We start from the raw sequence: 23283 nt of genomic DNA, 5'->3' as shown, positions 1-23283 counted from the left end.
CTAGGGAGATTATTAAGAGAAGAAAGAAACAGAAAAACAGGCTTAGCACCACCAATACCAGGACGGCTCACAGCTGAGCATTTCAGCACAGCCCCTTTCTCCATAGCTTTGATTCTCTGGCCAGGTGTACCTCCTGATGGCCATAGAAGTCTCTCTCTGAGTACGTTTTCAGAGTTCTGTGGCTGAGGGAGTCATGATTCTGGTTAAACTGTCTGCTCTGATGGCCCACCTCTCCCTTGGGGTTATCAGGGTCACCTCAAGCTGAGTATTTTAATCCCAGTTACCACTGTCATCGTCATCATTATGACAGTGACGTTTTTACTCCTATGACTTTTATTCCTCTACCCGTGCACACATGTGCAAGAACTTGAAGATGTCAATAATTATCACCAAGACTAACCGCTAGTAGTGCCTGAGTTTCTAGAACATGTCAGATGCAATGCTGAAAGCTTTCCAGGCATTGTTCACTTAATCCTCACACCACTGAGAGGTGTGTGCCGTGGTCATTCCCCAAGCCTGCAGATAAGGAGCCAGATAATGAGCTGAAGTGGGCTCTGTAAAACCATGCAGCTGAATCTCAAACTGTTATCTGAATACTGCCCAATGGAGATATTTAGGTTAATTTTTTTTAGATGAACTAATATCAGTAGGACTGTATTGAATCATTGTATGCATATATTATATATCACGTGCATATTATATTAGGAATTATGGGCTATATTCACTGGGATTTTTTACTTCACCACTAGAATTCACATAAGACCTTTTAAATCATGACATTTTCAAGATCTTTCCCACGCCGTGGTATTAAACCATTATTACCATCAATAATGAATTCAACCTAATGTTAGGCTATCATTTTTACAATAATTCTAAAAACTCAAGGTGAGAACTGTAAGCACCCCAAATTTTTAGATATGCTATTTCTTAGAGGAGTAAAGCGATAACGTACTTTCAGAGCACACAACATTCCTAATCATATGCAAAAATGTATTTCGAACCTGAAGCGTATCTAAGTTGGAAACTCCTACCCGCACTTATCTAGTACAGCCCATGAGTTACCTAACCATACTTAACTCTACACCAGGGCATCATGACATTTTGCATTTGGAAGAAAATGTCAAAGCATATAAAAGGGAGAGGGGTGTCCTCTCCCCGTAGTTTCTTTCTAGGGAGGCTTGCTGGTGCCCTGCCTTTACCTCTGAGATGGGTTTCTCATAGACATCTTCTCCTATGGACTTCTCTTGAGCGAGGATGGCATCTCGGTGCAGGACCCGAAGCACTTTCTCTGGTTCTGCAGATCCATAATGCGCCTCCAGAACCTCGGGCTTGGTTTTCTCTGTCTTCAGCATGTGGATCACGTCTTCTCTAGCCTGTGGCCGAAAGTACAGCAAGGTCAGGAGGCTGACACTGCAGAGGGCGGGTCGGACTCACGAAATCAGTGCGGGTTTACAAAAAGCATCCCTACTGCCCCAGGTCTATCGCGGATTCACTGGGGATTCTGTTCTTACTTTTTATTTTTTTAAACCAACTGTAGATTGGCAAGCAGATACTCTGCTTTGGTTGCTAGGAAGCAGGAGAGTAGAGAAAAAATCTGTGCTAATATTAACTGCATAAAAATTGTTTTACTTACAGAGCACTAATATGAGAGAGGAGGCCAGGTCAGGCTAGTCCTAAAAAACCTGTTTCAGGGTGCATGAGGTCAGGGTGCATCGGGACAGCAATGATCAAAATCCTCTAGTTTTCTATTTATGCTTTCAGTATAGTATTCAAATGTATTTTAAAGGGAAACCCTTTATTCTATAACCGTGTTTACTATAGCTATACCTCCATATGCAGCTAATGAACAGCCATCCTTACTGATCCATTTTCCGTAAGTAACTTCCTTTGCATAGAAGTGCATGATTGGAACTCACACTGTGCTGTGAGTTTAACTAACCAATTCCCATCAAACGCTGTCTTTTTGACACGCATGCCATCACTGGGTTAGTTCGGTTGATAGGTCATAGTTAGTCTTTTGGTGGCTTAGCTCAACATCTTATTGATACTCTCAAGAAAACCAGGGCTGTAGGTCTATGTGGCATGTCTTTGGTCCCATCATGCAACACACACACCTCTGGGTGCCCTTTATGTCGGTGCATTGTGATAGAGCTGACAGTTGCTGTGTGCACTTCCCTCTAGGCTTGGGGCTGCCTTATCAGCAGGGTAATAGCTAAACCAGCATGACTTCATTGCATAGATTTCAGTCCCTAACAGCAAAATAGTTTTCTCCTGCACCAGCGCTGGCTGTGAGTTTAAAATTAGAAACCCCATCATTGCAATGCATGTTTTTAGCAGGAGAGCTAACTAGTGAAACATGAGTACTGAATTTACAATCTGACCATTTCTTAGGGCTTCTCAGTCTGTTGCATCTTTCAGTCTCCAAACTAATCCCATCCACACGGATTAAGACAAATTCACTAGTGGGCCAGCGGTGACCTAGAGTTTGCTGAAGACCTTAGTAATTAGGAATATTAGTGAGAATGTTCAGGCTGGAAGAGAGGCTGATGAAAAAGCAGCTTGTCATCACATGGAAGAAACACACACAAAGCACAGTGCCATTTCCTGCTGGCAGGGGGCCATGTCTGAAAATCAGGACAGCGCCCTGGGGCTAGTGAGGTGGCTCCTTCGGGACAGTGCTTGCAATGCAAGCCTGAGGAACCGAGTACATATCTTCAAAAGCCACATGAAAAGCAGACACAGTGGTACATTTCTATAGTCCCACTGAGGAAGAAGGATAATGGTAGCTTTTTCAAAATGGAGACTTCCCGTGAGCCAGCCTCCATTATCACAATCTTTTTTTCCACTTTCACGTGTGATTCCAAATTTGCCTTCCTGTCCATGAGCCACTATGTTCACAGTTTCTTCTTTCAAGATGACGTTTTTATTTTTAGTCAAAGGAAAAAGCTGACCCCAGATATGAGTGATTAAAGGGAAAAGATAGCAATGACATTCATTTGCTATTTTAATTGGCTTATGGAGGTCAGGTGACCAAACCGCCTTGCTGGGCACAGGCTGTGACCTGCATGTGGGAACAATGTACGGGCTCACATGAATGAGATAAGTGTAGAAGCCCTTCCCATTGAAGACCAAAAGCAATCAATGCACAGGGCCTTCCTGCAATACAGCGCCACGATAGTTATGGATTTATGTTGTGTCCAGAGTTACTTGGCAGACAGAATAAGCAGGGGCTAAAATTAAAGCCCAGATGTCTCTCACTAGAGAAAATGGACCCTGAATGAGGGCTGCATATCCTAGATGAAACACGAACTTTCTTTCCCTTCTCCCTCTCCTCTCTTCCTCCTCCTCCTTGTATGAGTCCACATGTATGTGCTCTTATGTGAGCACGTATGTGAGGGCTCATGTGTGAACACGTGTTGGTGGAGGCCAGGAGTTGACAACATGTCTTCCTCAAACATTCTGTGCCTTAAATGTTCAGAGACATGGTTCTTCATTAACTTCAACAATAACAATTATTGAAGAAGAACAAAGGAAAAACACATTTATGTGTCACATAATAGACGCGCAAAGGCAAATGGAATAAAATTAGAGTTTCTAAACTAGAAAGTCCCCCATTTTCTACCTAGAAACTTGGTCCTGAGAAAGCCACCTTTATGCTGGCTCTACAGGATGTTATGCACAGTGTTCCTGAGATCCAAAACAAAGGCATAAACCCAAAGTCATAAAGATTGCAAGCATGTCCACTCATCGGCATTGTCAGGGTTCTTCTGAGATCATTCAAACACAGCTGTGAACCTGAGGACAGCACAGTCATGGAGGTAGGCAGTGGTGGGAGGGGCAGGAGGAGCACAGGTTCTGTCACGGTCCTTCCTCTTCAGTCACGTTCCTACCTGACATTACCTCAACAAACCACATCCTGAAGAAGACTCAGCCCTCACTGCAGATAAGAGTGTTCAGACAGTTGGCTTTCGAACAACTGTCGAAGTTGGCCGAAGTAAACACTCCTGACAGCATGGGTTACACTGTTAATTCACACTAGTATATGTGACCTATGCACAAAGGAAATAAAATAAATTCTAAAGCAGTAGGACAAGCAAGAACTTAAAACATGGAATTTATAATCCAGATTGCAGTATAGTAGGATGAACCTGCTTTTAAGAGTCTCAGAATTATTTTCTAGTCCTAGGAATAAAAAAAAAAAAATCTGGTCCTGGGTGATCTATGAATGTTGCTTTAAGTTAATTTTATCATCTATGGAATAAAACCATAACAACTTTGCCGTATGAATGTTGCCAAGATGGAACTAAATACAAATTCCTGGAGTGACCAGTGTTGAACTTGGCATAGAGTGGGTCCTGAGTCAGTGGAGACATTACTATAATTTTTGCTAGATGGCTTTTTCTTGAGGAGAAAAGGAATTTTTTAATATAAAACTTTGACTGGAGTATATTTATTCTACATAGTGGTGGGTGTCATAGATGTTTTTGTACAATCGTGTCATATACTTGGACTATATTCACCGGTCCATCCCTTCTCTTTTATTCCCTTTCCTGTTATTCGCATTCCCTTAGTCCCATATCTACTTTCATGGATATGGTTTATGTATCTGTGCAAAACCTACGATTCGCAGATGAGAGAACATGCAATATTCACCTACCTGAGTCTGACTTATCGAGCCTCTTATGATGGTCCCCATTTGCATCCATTTTTCCTGTCAACTACATATTTTGGCTCAACTTTATGATGGGGTAAAACTCCATGGTGTATATACCATTCCTCTTTCTGCATCTTCGGACAGACGCCTCGCCTGATTCATAACACCTAGTGCTATGGCTCAGTGATTAAGGGCATGTGCTGCTTTGGCACAGGGCCTGCTGCCCAGCACCCAGGTCAGGCAGCTGAGAACTGCCTCTAACTTCAGTTCGGGAGATCTGATGCCTTCTTCTGGCCTCTGCATCCACGTGGTGCACATACGGCTATGATGCAGGTAAACACACATGGCATAAATAAAATGAAAGAAATCTTTAGTGTAAAAAGTGCAAGTATCTCTGTGCTCTGTAGACTTAGAGTCCATTGAGTATATACCGGAGTGGTATAGTAGGGTCATAGGTTATATAAACTTTTGGTTTATTGAGGAACTTCTTATAGTGATTTCTATAGTGGTGAGCCTAATTTACGGTTTCACTGACAGCATATCAACCCACCCACCTCGAGTCTTTGTCATAATGTTGTTTTCTTTGTGGTAACTAACTATTCTGACTGGGGCAAAACAGAATCTCAATATTGTTTCAGTTTGCATTTCCCTGGTGGATGATGTTGGACATTATTTACATATTTATTAGACGTTCATATTTCATATTTTGAGAACTATTTGTTCGTTGCATTAGCCCATTTACTGATTCATTTGTTAACGTGCTGTTCAGTTTTTTTTTAATTTTTTAATAAATTCTAGATACTAACCCTTTTTCAGATGTGTGCTTAGCAAAGATTTTTATCTTCTTCTGTAGGCTTTCTACTCACGTATTTCCTTTATTGGATAGGAGCCTTTGGATTTCATGAAATCGTATTTGTCAATTCTTGATATTATTCCCAAGCAACCAGATCCTTTTCAGATAGTCTTTGCCTATTCCTACACCGCTGTCTTGAAGTGGTTTAGTTTCAGTGTTTGGAGTCATATTTTAAGGTCTTTTATCACACTTGAATTGATTTTTGTACAGAATGAGCAATTCATTCTTCTACATGTGGATATTCAGTTTCCCCAACAGCATTTGTTAGAGAAGCTGTCTTTTCTCCAATGTGTATATTTGGCATCTTTTTCAAATACCAGGTTGCTATAGCTACATGGGTTTATTTATGTGTTTTCTGTTATACTGATCTATGTGTCTGTATTTGTGCCAGTACTGTGCTGTTTTTGTTACTATGGGTCTACAGTATATCTTGAAGTTGGGTATGGTGATATTTCTAGCACTGTTTGTTTTTTGTTGTTGTTGTTGTTCAAGAATCCTTTGGCTGTTCATTGTTTTTCCTGTATGAGAAAAGAAAATACTTGTTTCTTTTACAAAACAAAAACAAAAACAAAAACAAAAACAAACCACTTATTCTTGAACCTAGTCATAATATGACCTACGTGTTACACACTTAATCTTAGGTTAATTATGCTAGACACTAACTAACAAAAAAGCTACAGTGTATCATATACCTAGAGCTTCCCAAACCATCAAGAAATTACTAGGGAGTCTCTACTTGCTGTAGAGATAACCCCAAAAAGACTACCAATGCTGTTTCTATGATATTGCTACTTAAAATACATTTTTATCACAGTTTTTTTATTTACTTAGTATCTATTCGTTGTTTGTGGGTGCATGCAAACTGTTATAGCATGCCAGAGGGCAATTTACAGGAGTTGATTCTCTTTCTGCCCTGAGTGTTCCAAGGAGCAAAGTCAGGTGATCGGGCTCTCACACTCAGCGTGTGTAATATCTTTTGAATCATTAGATTAGTGGTGATGACCGTGTGTTCACAATAAATTTGTTCAGTCCTTCAAATGCACAAATCAATGTATAAAAAGGATCCTGTACCTTGGGGATAAAACTACTGTACAGCTCCACTTTTAGAAATGTGTTAATTCTTAACAAAAAAAGAATAAAATCGCAAATGGCGGGGAACTTCTACCTTTGAAGATTATTTTCGCAGAGAAGTTGAATTAGAAACAAGTAGCTAAGGTCTCAGGACTCTAGGGAGCCCCTCAATAGATCTTAAGAATGTAAATGGAGCAGAGAAGAGTGTTTTGAAGAGGGCTCTCTGAAGAGCTGCCTTCTACTTGAGAGGAGGAAGAGATTGGAGAAGAAAAGCACAGTATTCAGTTTATTTACTAACTAAACAAATATGAGGTTCAGGCACAGAAAGAAACACAGGAGTCTCATGTCTCTTCCATCAAACCTACCTCCTCTTTGTGCTTACGGCAACAGCTGGCTGCAGAGGGAGATGATTTAAAACATATGAGGGCAGCAAAGAGCCACTCCATGCTGCCCTGGGCCAAGGGAGGGCATTTGGGCTTTGCCAGACAACCAGAGTCAGAGGCACAATAAAATGAAATGTGTTCAAAAATGGAGCCGAGTCAACCATTCATTAAATAACTTGGGAGCATTCATACCGTACTGTTGTTTAAAAAGAAATGAAAATCCCAACCATTCTATTTTACCAATAAAGACTCAGGAGCCAGATGCTGGGGTGAAAAGCTGCTAGTTCAGAGAGGCAGAGAAAGTACCCAGCTGACCTTCCTTCTCAGCTCAGTTTTGGATGGGAAGAAAACCCAAAAGGCTCACTAGCTCAGCTGACAGCCCAGGAACAAAAGGCCAAAAAACCCAAAGCCAAAAGCTTGCTAGCTTTCTTGCAAAGCCGGAGAGCTGAGGAGCTGAAGATTAAGCTAAAGCCAGAGTTTAAGCTAAAAGTGCTTTCTTCTTCACCACATTGTCTTAAATACCCTTCAAATCAAAGTCCCTCCTACTTTTTAATACCTGTCAGCTGGTTTCTTGCTCCGCCTCTTGACCTAGGGTTAACTTTACTAAATCCTGTGTACAGAAAGCTCTGGGATTAAAGGTGTGTGCTAGGGCTGGGTGAACCACACCATAATCCCCTGTTTACAATAAAAAGTTCTTGGATTAAAGCTGTGTGATAGGGCTCATGAAAACCAAACAAGAAATAGTGTTTTACATTTCGAAATTTTGGGGTTCACATTGGATCAAATATCCTGCAACACTGTAGAGTGCGCTGTATTCAGTGTTACAGAAAGAACTGCATCCTGTCAGTCTGAAGGAACACTGACCATGGAAAATGATTTATAATATGGTACAATAAGCCTGTGCTAGAGGAAACACGGGGAGTAACGGTGTTTATCTGGGATGTTTGACCTGAGTCTGAACTAACAGAGGAGGCTTCCAGGGGGATGTGATCTGAAGTCTCACAATGAATAAAAATGGAAATGGGTTTAGTTAGGCTGGAGTGCTCCAGGCTCAAGACAGTAAAACATGGGGCTGGAGAGAAGGCTCAATCGTTAGGAGCACATGTTCTTGCAAGAGGGCTCAGGGTTCAATTCCCAGCACCCACGTGTTGGCTAACAACAGTCTGTAACTCCACTTCCGCGTGATCCGATGTCATCTTCTCGGAAGGCACCAGGCAGATAAGTGGGTAATACACACACAAGCCGGCAAAACAGTCATATTCATTTAAAAAAAAGAGACTATGAAAAGACCAAACAGATGATGTCGCACAATAATGACGAAATCAGCTTTGGACTTTTTAATCCACAGAGCAGTGACAAAGTCAGATATGCAAGCCTGGTGACCTCAGGGTATGAGCCTCAAAACTCACATAAAGAGAGAACAACTATACAAAGCTGATTTCCGACCTCCCCCCGCCCCCCCTCCTCCCGCCCTTCCCCACCTGACCCTCCCCTACCCTCCCCCCACCGGCCCCTCACCTCCTCAGCTATATGGGCGCTCAGCTTGCTTGCTTTCTCTCACCTATAATAAAACGCCTTCTGAAACTCACTCTTCCATTGTCTTCGGAAGTCATTCTCTGAGTTCACCGGACAAAATACCTGGAAGCCACTGGCCGGAGGAGGTTTGATGACTATTAACTATATGACCCCAGGCCTATGAGTCATGCTCACCTGAGGCAGGAAAGCTTGCATTGTTCCACTGCTAGCTGCTTTCCCCCGTATCACTGAGTTTTCAAACATCTCTGCAAGAGATTCTGCAACACAGCAGCCCTGGGAAGCCACTGCTCTGGGACAGACACGGGACAACTCAGCACCAAAGAGAGACTGTTGTGTGTTCTGTCCAAAGGCCCTCCCCTCACACACACTCTCTTTAATCCACATGATTTTTGTTCACCCCTTGCTCTCTAGCATTAGCTCATTACTCTCTACCTTGCTTTCTCTTACTGTCTTGGGCTGAGCTTTCTTGGGTTCTCACTATGCTCTGTATCTCTATGCTCTGTATCTCTCGCTATCTCGCTATTCTCTCTCACTCTACTGTTTCCTTAAAGCCCTGGCCATGTCTAGTCTGCTTTCTTTTCTTTCTGCTCTGGACTCTTCCAGATGCCTCTGGTTCTTTCTCTTACTCACAACAAAAAGCTCCCCCTAACGGAACAATCAGGTTGGCCCTCTAGCATACGCTGTCCCCTCTCACATACGCTGTGATGTTAGCTGAAGGTTCCTGGTGGCTTGCTCCTTGCCGGGGCCTTGCTGTCCTCTGAGATTTCTCCATGATCTGCTGGACTTTTCAATTCCACTGACTTTTCTTCACCAAAGGATCTTGGTCCCTTCACACCAAGAGGGTCCCTGGAAACTGGAGCATGTTTACCAGTTCTAGACAAATCAGGCTCACCAACTATGCCGGTTTGCTACAAGTAAGCCTTGGTTACTAAGGGAACAGAATCCTAGAAAGCCAGGCTGTGAAAAACCAGGCCAGATCCAGGCAACTGGGTACAAGTTGTTCACACTGTGGAAGACGCCAGTGAGGAGACTGGGTATCCCACACATTCCGTACACAGCAGAGCAGTCTAACTGACCTGACGGTGCTCAGAAGCTCAACCTCAAAACAGCTTCCTTTAAAGGCAAGCTGCTGTAACAGATTATTATGCGTGGAATTAGTTTTGACTGTTTAAATTTCCTGGATCATAGAGTCTTTGGAAAAAAGGAAAGCTATAATGAACAGGGGGCAGGGAAAACACCTCAGCTCTTGGACTTGATTCCTGCAGTTCTGAAATGAGGATGCACATCACCTTGGGAGCATGGGGGGCGGGAATACATGTCTGTAGAGGAATTTTAATCCAGAAGCATGGCTGCTGTGGCAAGAGATCACATGTGAAGACCTAGGTCTAGGCGTAGGTCCAGCTGGAATACAGAACAGCCCTTAGTGCACACCTTTAACCCTAAACAATGAAGGTAAGGTTAGGTTGTAGAAGGAAGCACCAATGTTTGAAAGTGATAACTAATTGAGGGACAAAGTGACAAGTCAGAGAAAGATTTGGCAGAATGAGCCAGAGATAGGAAACACCCAACCTCTACCAGAAGAGACAGGAAAGAGAAGACATAGGAAAGCAGGGCAGAGTGGGTGGGGTGGGGGGAGCCAGCTTTACTGGGACAGTTGTACAGTGACAGTTTGCAGAGAGAGAACAAGCTAACCACAGGTTAGAACAGATGGCCAAAGTCAGTATAAAGCAAAGCAGCGCAATTCAGTCAAAAGCAGAGAGAAACCGGTTTGAGCCAGAACAGCTAGCTGAGTTGAACCAGCCAGCCAGAGTTCAGAAAGAGCTGAAAAGTATGATTTTATTCAGCGGTAAGTCTCAGAGGTTGAGACATTCTAGGCCAAAGTTAGATTGTTCAGAGGCTAGAAACTTCCAGCACTAGGCCTAGGTTAGTAGATGGAGCTACTGCATCTACTAAGGTACATGGCTCACTGCACACTCTTGGGTGATGCCACTGAGGCCCCCGCCTTAGTGTCTGCCGAGAGGAAGCATCCCTAGCAGGGGAGTTAGGAGCCTACCCCTAGATGACAGTCTCGTGTGTTTTAAACAGGGTATTACTGCCAGGAGCTGCCGACTTCCAACAACGATATATTTGAGAGAAATATAGACCTGTCTTTACTTATGGGAGACCCAGAATGAAAATATTTCCAAACACTACCACTCCTTTGTAAGATTTAGTTAACTGCCTAAATACAGCCCGGCCACTGCAGCTCCCGGGAAGCTCTGGGCACGGCCATTCTGTGAGCACTTCCCCACTCTGGGAACCCGAGCCTTCTGTATCTATTTATGTAAGGTGATTTATTAGTTTACTTGTCTATTTCCTTCTGCGACAGTGAGCCGCTGTGAGGACAGAGGCTGTGCCAACTGTCCCTCACAGAGTGCCGGCCACACGATAGGCACTCAGTAAATATTTGTTGAAATCAAGAAGAGTACATTTAAGTTATGTGAAGTGAGAAGGTCTGGAGAGCTGGTCTGCAATCTCTCAGGACAACCTTGACTGCTTACCCTTGTCCAAAAGATCTAAACAGTTACATTTCATCAACTTTCTTAGTCTTTCATCTGACAGTTTTGTCTATAATTCAGGAGTCGCTTTGTTCCTTAAAGTTTATTCCAAAAGAAAATATGTAAACGGAATAAGGAAAAACAGTACATTCCACCAGAATGTTGCAATAGAAAATGTGGTATCTTTAAATCTCATACAAATTAAATTACATGTTTATTCAACTTAAGTAAATACTAATGTCATAAGTGGATTAAAAACAAAAAGATGTAATTTATAATGTTATTAGCTATTATTATAGAAATTAAACCCAGTTTCTCCTGGATTTTAAAAAGCAAAGCTAATGAGATTAGTAATACAACATACCAGGAGAACATTCAGACATGGTTGGTTTAAAAGGCCATTTGGAACTTAAAATGTTACTTTTTGGATTCGCTGAAATAATTCTTCTCTACAACTACACAGTCCAGGGCAGCCTAAAGTTCTCTCCAGAGCTTACCCACGAAAGAGTAGCATTCATACCCCAAACCAAGAGGAATCTTTCATTAGAATATTGGGAAGAGATGTAATTTGCCATGTTAAAATTTGCCTTTATATTTGAGATCTTAAAAATAAAATATTCAAAATTGAAATAACTTTTATAGAAATGGAAAAATTCATGTTAATATCCATATTAAATCTTAAGAGCTCTGTAGTAACTAGTGCAATTTTGCAAAGGAACAAAGTTAGAGGTCGCATGTGTTTTTTTAATTTCAAAACTAACTACAAGACTACATTCAAATGGCACGGCACTGCCATTAGAACAGAGATGTGGGTCAACAGAATGGAAAACCCTGTAAATAAAGCCAGTCAAAAGGATTCCCACAAAGATGCCAAGATTGTTCACTGGGGAAGGGAGAGTGTTTTTAATAGCACTGGGAAAATTGGATATCCACATATTTTGTAAAAATTGACCTATACCTGAACATTTAGTAAACTCAGCTCAAAATCAATCAGAATATAAAAAAGCGCAAGAAAAGTACTTTATGGTAATGAATCTGGCAGTTGTTTCTTGACTACACTAATGGCACACGCCATGGAATAAGTAATGTAGATTAGCTAGACTAATGTCAAACTTAGAACCTTCCAAGCGTCAAAGAATAGCAACTTATTGAATGGGAGAAAGTGTATTCGTCTGATGGAGTTAATATGCAGGATATTCAAAACTTCTACAATTCCAAAAACTGCTCATGAGCAAAGGGATTATACAGACATTTCTTCAGAGGGAAAAAGAAAAAGAAAAGCAGTAAAAAGGCACATGAAAAGATGCCCAGTATCACTAACCATTAGAGAAATGCTAATCAAAACCACAATTAAATGGTAGACAGTTGCACCATTAGAATGGGTGCTACCAAATCTAAACAAAAAAATATTAAGTGGTGGCGAGGTTGCGAAACATCAGAACACTTAAGGTGCTCATGGGCAAGTGAAATGATGGAGACAACCGCAGAGGACCACAGAAATTCCTCAAAAGCCTGGCCACACTTTGCTATATGATACAGGATACAGCGATTCTACAGCGGGGTGTGTGCTCAAAGGAACAGAGAACAGAGGTTTTAATAGATATTTGTACACCTTCTTCATAGCAGCACTGCTCAGTGTCAAGCTGGGACTGCTGTGAGGGCCCCTTCCCGGATGACAGATAAACTAAGTGCAGTCGATTTGTCTGATGGAATGCCGCTCAGCTTTAACAGGAGGGAAATTCTGACACATACTGCAATATCAGTCAAACCTAAAGCTATTGTGCTAAGCGTTCTTAGTCAGTTACGAAAGGGCAAATGTTATCTATGTGATTCACTTATATGAGGTGCTTAATGCCACCCGGTTCATAGAGACAAAGCAGACCATGGTTGTCAAGGACAGGGGAGCTAAGAGAAAAGCAGTTACTATGTAATAGATGTAGAGTTTCAAGTTTACAAAAGAAAAAAAGATTTCTTCTTGAGCTCCTTGGTGGTGACAGTTGCCCAAAAAGGTAAACATATTTAATGCTCCTGAATTATACAATTGGAAATAGTCACAGCAGCTGGCGTGTGGCATCATACATCTTTAAATCAAGTATTCAGGAGTCAGAGGTCGGCAGATCTCTGTGAGTTTGAGGCTACACTGGTCTGTGAGAGTTTTAGGCCAGCCAGTGCTACATGGAGAGACCTTGTCTCAGAAAGAAAAATAAATAAATAAAAAGAAAGAAAGAAGAAAGGAAGGAAGAGAAAGAAAGAAAGAAAGAAAGAAAAGAAAGAAAAAAAAGAAGAGAGAAAGGAAGAAAGAAAGAAAGAAAGAAAGGAAGGAAGGAAGGAAGGAAGGAAGGAAGGAAGGAAGGAAGGAGAAAAAGAAAGAAAAATAGAAATAGAAAAGGAAGAAAGAAAGAAAGAAAGGAAAGAAGGAAGGAAGAAAAGAAAGATAGAGGGAAAGAAAGGAAAGAGGGAAGGAAAGAAAGAAATAGGTTTACAACAGCAAATTTTATAGAATTGTCTATTTCACAAAATTTTTAAAACTCAAATTAGAAAAATAAATCACTCCTAATTCACTCCCTAAAGACTACCAGTTTTTAAGAAAAACAAAAATTCTATGCAATACATTTAAAAAGCATAGTTAACTTTCCTTATAGATAGACATACAGATACCAACATCACCCATGAATTTAAATACTTTTTTTTTTTTAATATTCCTAGGTGGTTTTCTTTTTCGGCACACATTTTGGTATATTAATAGTAAGGCAGCTGCTAGGTCCTGGATTAGAAATTAGATAAGGTCACAGGTTCCTTCATGCAGTGCTGTGATAATTCCTTAAATTCCAAAAGACTTTGAGGCCTGCCCTTCAGCTGCCCACCTCTTTGTGTAATCAGTAGGTATCTCTCTGTGACTCCGGTGAGAAGCTGAATTCTCTGAACCGTGGAAAGCACACACAGATACTTTATAGCTGTTTCTCTAGCTCGGTAAATGCAGTGCTGCCGGCATAAGCCAGCTAGACACTGCCATGCAATTAGTATAGCAGTCATTAGTTTAGCCCCGGTGAAATACGCTGATGCAGTTTCCTCTGGGGAACTGACTGGCAGGCCCGTCTTGCCACAGAGCTGTTTGCATGACCAAAGCTTTTCGTGGGAAAGGACTCATCCCAGTGGAGAAAAAGGACCGTTTTGGTTGTAGAACAATGGAGCAGGTCAGAGGGGAAGGGTGAGCCCTAGTGTAGCCGAGGGCTTGCCACTCAGACTCCTGTCTAGCCTACCCCCTCCCATTCCTTCCTGAGAGCCATAGTAAGGAATGTGCAACAAAAGACCTAAATAAAAACTAGAAGAATTGGTACATTAGAATTCAAGGCCATTGCAGGTTCAGCAAGAGGTAGGGGTCGGGGTGGGGAGGAGATGCTTGCTGTCCCAAGTGGAGCTCAGGGTGGGCCACAGAGGAGCAACCTTGCTGAACCCCAGCAAACCGCAACCCAGGCATCCACAGGATCACTGTGGGTCAAGGGCAGGAAAAAAGGCAAATGCCAGTGAGTGCGGGGGCAGAGAAGGCAGAAAGAATTTGGCATTCCTATCAAGTGGGGGAGGGAGGGCACAGGGGCAGCAGAGGGAAATGGTAACTACATATGCCTTCCATCTAGTTTTTATACCCTTGTAGATTAGGGCTGAGAAATACAAACACTGAATTTTCTTTCTTTCTTTCTTTCTTGAAAAACTTTATTTTTTTTGTTTTTTTTGTTTTTGAAAAAAACATTTATTTATTAGTCTTCATGTATGTCTGCAACCAGAAGAGGGATTCATATACCATTATAGATGGTTGTGAGCCATCCTTTGGTTGCTGGGAATTGAACTCAGGACTGCTGGAAGAGCAACCAGTGCTCTTAATTGCTGAGTCATCTCTCCAGCCCCAGACATTATATTTTCAAAAGAGAAAGCATGATATAAAAAAACAAGGTAAAACTAGATTGTCTAGTATGTGTGAGGTTTATTTGATTCACACAGCATTGAGTTCCCTTGGGATGACTGTGTTTTCTATTTATTCCTAAGAATATTCTATATTTGTACCATAAAGTGACCAGCTGGTAAAACTATACTTTAATTTTTTAAAAAAACAAAACCTAAAACCTCAGCCATCCTGAACCTGCAAAGAATGTTACACTGGATACTTGCTTGGGGGGGAGAGGAGAAGGAAGGGAAGGGAAAATGATCAAGACTTAGCCCTTCAGCTGATGCAATGTGGTAGAAAGGGTCAGCATTCTTCTGGGAATCGATGCTAGAAACATGCGCAACGGCATGTGACCTTGTGGATTAGCTGTGTGACCTTGAGTGAATGGGTCTGCCGGTGAACTCAGTCTCTCCATCTGTTAAATGGACACAGCAACGGCAACTTCGCAGATTGCACTTGACCTGAAGTTTGCAGGGTGCGTGATCTACTATCAATGACACTCCCCTGCCCTTTGGGGATCATACACTGTAGTTGTGTGACTTGAGTTGGCTGTGGCTGACTGTGTAATGAAACGTATGTGAAGTCCCTGACATAGTTCCTGGCATGTAGCAGATGTCCAAAAAAGCAATTTCCTCTTTTCATTCCTTCATCACAGTGAATTGGCTGATACTGAACAGCTGGGTCAATTGGGCAACATTAGCGAAAACCTTTCCACAGACTAATTCAATAGGTCAAAGCTATGGTATTTTTCCCCTCATTCCGGTTTCTCTCAATATCCTGTGACCGTCAAAGCACTCATTACCACATACCTTCAGTTCCTATGCCATGAGCCGAGCAGATCGTTGGAAGCCCAGGCCAACGTAACCACCTTTTCTGAGCCTCTTGAACCTTTTTTTTTTTTTTTAATTTTTAAATTTGCTTTATATGTATGAATGTTTTGCCTGTATGTATTTATATGCATTATATGTGTGCCTGGTGCCCAAGGAGGTCCGAAGATGGAGTTGGCTGCCCTGGAACCGGAGTTTCGGGTATATCTGCCATGTGGGATCTTGGAACTGAACCCAGGTGTTGTGCAAGAGCAACAAGTGCTCTTAACTCCCAAGCCACCCCTCCTGTCCCTTGAATGGGTTTTTTAAAATGTGCTTTGGAGTTAGACCAGACTGTGAGAATCTGTAGTTCACTCCCTGTCAAAAGAACAAGTCATAGCAGCAGTGTGACTTTTCTAAGTCTTTCTTAGCATTGTTTAAAGCAGCATTGGTAAGAAGGCTCATTCAGGAGCACATTCTGTGCTGGCACTGATGCCAACAGCAGGCCATCTGCAGATGGAGGATGCCACCAAAGCCAAGTCCTTTGGCATAAGAAAAGAAAAATATAATGTATTAATACTTACAAAAATCGTTAATTTTCAATTAAAAAAAATTAACAGTGTACTTGCAACATTCCTACTTGATTTGCAATTTCCCCTTTTAAATGAAGGCAATTCCTATGGAACCAGAGACTTGTGCCCAGTTTAGGATGAGCTGCTTTTCACAGAGGAGCGATGTATACAATAAATTTCCTTTTATCCCTTATTACTCTCCCCCCTCCACCCCCTTCTCCCACGGAAGCCCCTCTTCCTCCTGACAAGTGCCTTCCTGCTTTCAGGTCTGTGTGACCTGAATTTAACTAGGAGTGAGCACTCACGTCAGGATGAGCAACTCACTAGTGGTTACACCACTGAAGAGAGAGGCACGCCTCCATCTGGGGCATTTGAAAAACAACAACAGAAACAAAACAAAAATTTAAAAAGATAGAAAACGTGGCGTTAACAAAAGACACTTCCTTACAGTGTGAGTGCTGGAAGGGGAAGGCGGAGCTCAGGCCTCGCTCAGAGTATGCATAGGGAACTCAGAACTTTATCAGTTGAGGGTTATCAATATGTTTTATTAAGAACTGCAGGATGTGAACGTAAGTGGGATCACCTGCATTGCAAAGAGACCAGGATCACTGGAGAGAGGTGTGGAGAAGGTCAGGTACACTGAAAGTACTTGGACATCACCAGTGCCCGGCTGCCGAGACTGGAAGAGGCTCTGAAAAGAAACTCTCAGTAAACAAATCCAGACTCTTTAAAAATAGTAAACTAAAAATTTACACCTAAAGGTTTTTTTGTTTGTTTGTTTGTTTGTTTGTTTTAAGATAAAGTCTTTCTCTGTGTAGCTCTGGCTTGGAATCCACTGTAGAGCCCAGGCTGGCTTCAAATCTGTAGCCTCCCAAATTCTGGGAGTACAGGTATGTACTACCCTGGTTTTCATTTGTACCTTTAATTTATGTTATCTGAGGGGTAAATAAATGATCAGTTGATAATCTATGTTAAAGAAAAAAGAAAGAAAGCTGGCAAGATGATGCACGTTTGTAATCCCAGATCTAAAGGGGTGGAGATGTGCAATCTGCTGGAATCTGTTGGGATCTGCTGGCCAACCGGCCTGGCCTAAGTGGAGAGTTTCAGGCTAGTGAGATACCCTGTCTCAAAATTCAAGGTGGCTGGCCTGTGAGGCACGGCATCCAAGGTTGACCTACACAAACACGCATGTACCCACAAAAACATGCACATCCATATCCCCCCCCCCAAAATATGCCATTTAAACAAGAGAGATGAAGGCTGTTGAACAAACATGCCATTTATAACAATAACAAAATAGAAAACCTATAGTAATCAGAAGCATTCGAGTAAAATATAGAGCATTCCTAGGAGGAGAAATCTCAGAGGTTTAAATTATGTGTTTAGTCTGAGACTCTTTTTTCTGCAGTGGACAGAGATTCACAGAGACTCCTAATTGTGAAACTGCTGGTTGTTCAGCTGTATAGGTTCATCTATATCACACAGACACACACACACATGGGAACATCTCAGAAGAGGCGGGACTCTAAGATCTAGAAGACAGAGAGAAAGCTGTGAAATGCTGCCTTCTGGATGCGACCTGGACATTGAACTCATGAGCTCCCTGACACGACAGTTACACATACCAGGCCTGAACAAGCTCAAGCCAGCATGACCAGTCAACATTCTAACAGGCAGCACTAAGTGGGCTCAATGTGTTAATTAAAAAAAAAAAGTAGGAAGGGTATGAAGGTAGGAGGGGGAACCCACTGGGGTGCAGAAAAAGCGGGAGAGGAAAGTTGGGGGTAGATATGAAACATTGTACATACTTAGGAACTTGTCAAGGAATAAACAGCAGATGTAAAAAAATTGAACTTTCAGAGATTTAAGTGATACAACTCACCTTCAAAGTTATACACTGCAACTAAGGGGAAAAAATGCCATAACATTTGAAATATTTTCTCAGGTTTCCAGACTTATAGATGGTTTATATTTTTCTTTATAACTTTTTAATCAGTACTGTCTTCCCAAGGAGAGTCTTCTGGATATTTTGACTCTTAGGCCCCGTTATGAAACTTAACGCCAGGTCTACCACCTACACAGTAGGGCCATAAACCATCTAAAATGTCTCCATAATCTCCTTCCCAGGGTCCAGTTTTCACTCTCTGCGGGACAACAGTGATCTCATCAAGAATGCACCTTCTAAATAACACACATATAACGGGTTTTACTTAGGCAACTGTATAAAAACACTTTAAAGAAGGTTTTGGAACAGTTAGTTTCAGATCAAAGGAATACGTATGTCTCTCTGATAGTCGGATGTGTGGCGCCTGAAAATTTTGAAGCTGATTTCCTCCTAAGATGCTTTAAATTGGTGACGTAAATAAAAACGTTCAGCCAATAAAAGCCTAGCCCGAGATACCTAACACATAAAACTAACAGACTTTGCAGGGAAGGACAGACGACTTGAATTCAACAATAACCCATAGTTTAGTGCATCCTAGCATGGACGAAAGTCTTATTTAGGAAGATTAATGTGTTTCTCTTAACTACACTGCCCACAAGAAAGACCAAAGCTTTGAGGGACTTCTCGGGGCTGTGTGCTCCACAGTGCAGTGAGTGTGGGAGTATGAGGCGAGCACAAAGCAAGGAGAGGCCGGGGCATCACTTCCCGGGCTGACCTCATCCACAGCTGAAGCCTCGGCATCTGCGATTTCCTCACACTACATCACTTGCGGGTCTCGCCAAAACTTCCGAGCTTTGTCATGTTCCTAGTGTCTTTCCTAAGAACAGCACACTCAGATCAGGCCGCAGCTTGAGAGTCTCCCTGTCTGCTGCCCAGAGGCCCAACGCCAAGCCACGGCTGCTGGGAGGCAGCCCCGCAGAATGACTTCTCACGGCGCACTTTGAAGTAGATAAAATATGCACTTGTGGACATTCGCCTGTTATTTCCTGTGCTCACAGCTTTGTTCTTCTTCAGTGCCAGAGAATTCTATGGGTGATGTCACTTTTCTCTGAAGAGTGCAGACCATCAGAGGGTTTTTTTTTTTTCTGACAAAATTAATTATCTGGAACTTGATTTTGGGCCAGAAAATTCTCAAAGAACACCCCCCCCTCCCCCGGGAAGAATTAACTCTGCTGTGCTCCCTATCCTTCAGCTTTTAAAGAGACAGGGTAGCAGGGCTTTTTTCCTTCTCAGACACTGATAATGGTATTCTTGTTCGGTGGTATCAAGTAACAGAGAGCGAACCGGGGCACTATTCTACGGTTTCACAAGGAATACGGTTTCACAAGGAAGACCTCCATTCAATGGGCAACGAACTCCAAAGGTCATTGCTGACCAAGGACACAAAGCACAGCTTTCAGGACTTAGTCTCCAGTGCTGCAGGAATGCATCTCAATTACTGAACGGAGTCTGGGGGAACTCGTGAAGCCACAGCCGGAAGAATGAGATCCTGACCAAAGCTAAGGCATTCAATCACCCTTCACGTGCAGAGGTTGGTTTATCAGCCACAAAAGCGAAAAGCATTAGGACAGTTAAACCTTACGCAATGTAAGAAAAAGCCAGAACAATGAGAATATATTATGAATTTTCACATATGCTTACGTAGATCTAAATTACACAAGAGCCAGGTCACCGGGAGATTGTTCCTCTTTCTCTGCTGCTGGGATTTGAGATGGTGTCTCTACAGCTAGGACTGTGTGGGAAGCAGAGAGCAGTGGCGGAAGTGGAAGAAGATGGCGGAAAGTAGGTGGACAGGCTCTGATGGAATCAGGGTATGTAGTCCAGTTTTAGCTCTCCCTTCATAGGTAAGAGATAGGAGTCTCAACTTTGATGGAAATAATGAGAGCAAAGTTCTGTGCAGCTCAAGAGAGTTGACTCAGACCACCGCTTTTGAAACTATGCTAAAAATATTGTCCCCCACCAGAAGAAATTAGCATTAATTACATTGAATTGTGCTTTAGACATTCGGATGTATGACTAACATTTTTTAAAGATTTGAAATTATGATGTAATACAGTAACCAAAATCAACACTACAGATGTGCTTGGGGGGAAAAAAAGTGGAAGGTATATAAAATACATCTTCCATATCCACTCACAAGGGAAAATTCCATTAACAACTTGAGGTGGATGATTCCAAAAGCTGTTTGTTTCTATAGATACCTAATTAGAGCAGCAACATACGTATGCTCTCTCCACCACTTCCTGATATTATACGCCAGGGAGTGTTCACAGTGTTTTGCAAATGTGATCTCACTTAAGCCACACAACGGTAGTATCAGATAAGCACCACTATGGCCATCACTGTGTAAATGATGGGTATGAGGCTGGTGCAGAAAAAGGTGGGTAACTGGCCCAAAGTCGCACAACTGATAACTGGTGTCTTCAGGATACAAATCTAGGCAATCTAACTTCAGAGCTGGCACTCTTTGATTTCAAACCTATGAGTTCTTTATAGGCATGTGTCCCTTAGACCCTCTTAAATATCTGCCTACCTGTCTGTCTGTCTGTCTGTCTACCTATCTACATTACTGGGGATTGAATTTAGGGTTTCAAGCATGCTAGCCAAGTACACTAACACCAAACTATTGCCCAAGACCTACCATTCAATTTTTTTAAAGATTTTTTTATTTGTGTGTGTGTGTGTGTGTGTGTGTGTGTGTGTGTGTGTGTGTGTGTGTCCCGAATGGAGTTGAATTCCCTGGACTAGATTTGTTTGTGGTTAGAGCTGGGAGTGCTAGGAAGCAAAGTCTGGTCCTCTGTAAGAGCAGAATGCTATCTTAATCACAGAAACATCTCTTGAGCCCCTCATTTTATTTTACTTTTCATTCAACAATAGATGGAGGGACCAAGAAGACTGAAACTCCATCAACATTAATCACTTTTCCATCCTGATTTCTTTTTAACCGTCCACTTTACACTATACTTCTTAAAGGTAAAAGGACAAAGGTTCAGTGATGTCAATGAGTTTTCTCAAGTGATACAACTAACTGATTTTTCTTTATTATAGATCACAACTTGGCCTTATTTTCAGAAATCTCCATTATATTAGATTGCTAGTAAATACACAGCAGTAGTCTCAAGTGGTAGCTAATTTATACGCCAGTCAATTAATTTTTAAGATGCAAAAAGGGCAATTTTTGTGAAATCAATGTTTTATGCATTTGAATGCCACTGGGTACACCAGAAAAACATTGTTTACAGGCCAACGGCAATGTATGACTGTAAAGTCAACACTGTAAAAATCAGCTGGCATTTCACTAAAATGTCACAGTGTGTTCAAATACTTATCTGCCCATTAGCAATAGGAACATAGTCAAAGGGCTTTAGCATTTAATTCACCATTTTTACTTGCATTTTCAGGTGAGTGCATATATAAAGCACATGTTTTCTCCCTGTGTGCACTTCCCATAGTCAACCAAGAACTAGCTAGTATGTTTGATGGTCTTCCTGAGGGAAGATGTTGAAAGACTTGATTTTTTAAACCACGATGATTTTTCAAATCATCCATTGTCCAAAATAAGAATAGTCAAGTTAAGCGTGTTAAGTGTCATGGCTTCATGTCTTGTAGTACCTTAGGATATTTATTAAATTTAATCTGTATGGGGCAGCATGACATTGATTTTGAGGCTGGAAATATTGGTCACACCAGCTAGTCTAATCATTGCCAATGCACCTTCTCTTTTCAGAATAAACAACTAAGAGCCACTTGCCAAAATTTATATTAATAGCTAAAAACATCCAGGAAAAGAACTTTCTAGACTGTCACAGAAGTGACAGAACAGCCTAACATCCTGTCCTCTTGGTTTATTTCAAGCTCCCTATTGTTAGTCTGCACTCACTGGGCTGCCAAACCTTATTGCCTCAGACAATGGATACGCGCTGACCTCTGCTGAGATTTTGTGGTCAGGAGCCTTATCTGAGCTGTCAACATAACACTTTGTCATCCATAAATGAATGGTCAGATCAAAGCATGGTGACGATGACTAAACAGAAGAGGCGATGGGTGAGGTCAGTCGGTGCGGCCAGATTCCTCAACACTGAGCTCGTCATTTCATGTTTAACAGCGGCTGGTCCGGCTAGTAACATTATGAAAATATCGCTAAGTGCCTTTCACATTTCTCCACGACCTTAAAGACTAACAAGTATCTAGTATGAATACCCTGTCTCCTCTGACACTCTTTACACATGCTTAATCCCAAGAGCTAATCTGGCAAAAGGAGCCAAAACAACACGGACGCGCCTGTTCTACCCAGAGTGCTAGTGGCATGATGTCACGTTCACAGGGATCATTTCTGAAGGTTCCAAGGTGACTAAACCCCAGAAAACCATTTGAAAGCATCACTCCATCGGGTGTCTGGCATTGTTCTTCTAGCTGCACCTCCAAAGAATTCACCCGTCGTTCTGATACTGCAGCTGCCAAAGAGGATTGGCTTTTGGAATTTGGAGCTCTCCTAATAAAACAGAAAACTCACTCCCACTTCCAAAGTCAAAGTGGCCCATTCCTCTGCTTGTCATCATCATTTCTGCTCATGTGTCTTTCCTATCGGCATAAATTTTTCAACAATGTTCCCTGAAATCCACAAATTCTCATACTTTCATCAACTCTGCTGAGAACGTCCCTTTCACTTTATTAGTCTAAGGTAGTGATTCAAATTTAGCAGCACCAATCTTTAAAATTACACACACACACATACACGCATGTACACACACAGGCACATGCATGCAGATGCCTGGCTCTTGCTTCCAGAAGTTTTTAAACTGCTAAGCAAGAAAACCACTCCTGAAGGGAAGACACCAGTGTGCATACCATCTGCCCAATAGTTCAGAAGTGAGCGGTTTCTCTCCACTCTCCTTGTTCCAATGGGCTTGAATGTAATAAAGACTTAACTCCTTGCTCTTGACCACTGTTCCAGATCATTCTCTTGGACTGGAGAGGTGGCTCAGT

The 23283-nt window shown here is 41.9% G+C and overlaps 1 protein-coding gene across 4 annotated transcripts in view; it reads right to left on the bottom strand.

Moving 5' to 3' along the window:
* The window catches only part of Filip1 (filamin A interacting protein 1), a 198174-nt gene that overhangs the window by 52176 nt on the left and 122715 nt on the right, over positions 1-23283 (bottom strand). For all 4 annotated transcript variants that reach the window (XM_055602540.1, XM_055602537.1, XM_055602538.1 and 1 more), the window contains one exon: positions 1200-1373. In XM_055602540.1, coding sequence (XP_055458515.1) covers positions 1200-1373 — 174 coding nt within the window. The remainder of the gene's footprint in view (positions 1-1199; positions 1374-23283) is intronic.

This window comes from Psammomys obesus, unplaced genomic scaffold, assembly GCF_907164565.1.
Source record: "Psammomys obesus unplaced genomic scaffold, mPsaObe1.curated_primary_1811, whole genome shotgun sequence".
Classification (NCBI taxonomy): domain Eukaryota; kingdom Metazoa; phylum Chordata; class Mammalia; order Rodentia; family Muridae; genus Psammomys; species Psammomys obesus.
Note: the sequence above shows the minus strand (reverse complement) of the source record. Positions and strands in the feature narration are given on the sequence as shown.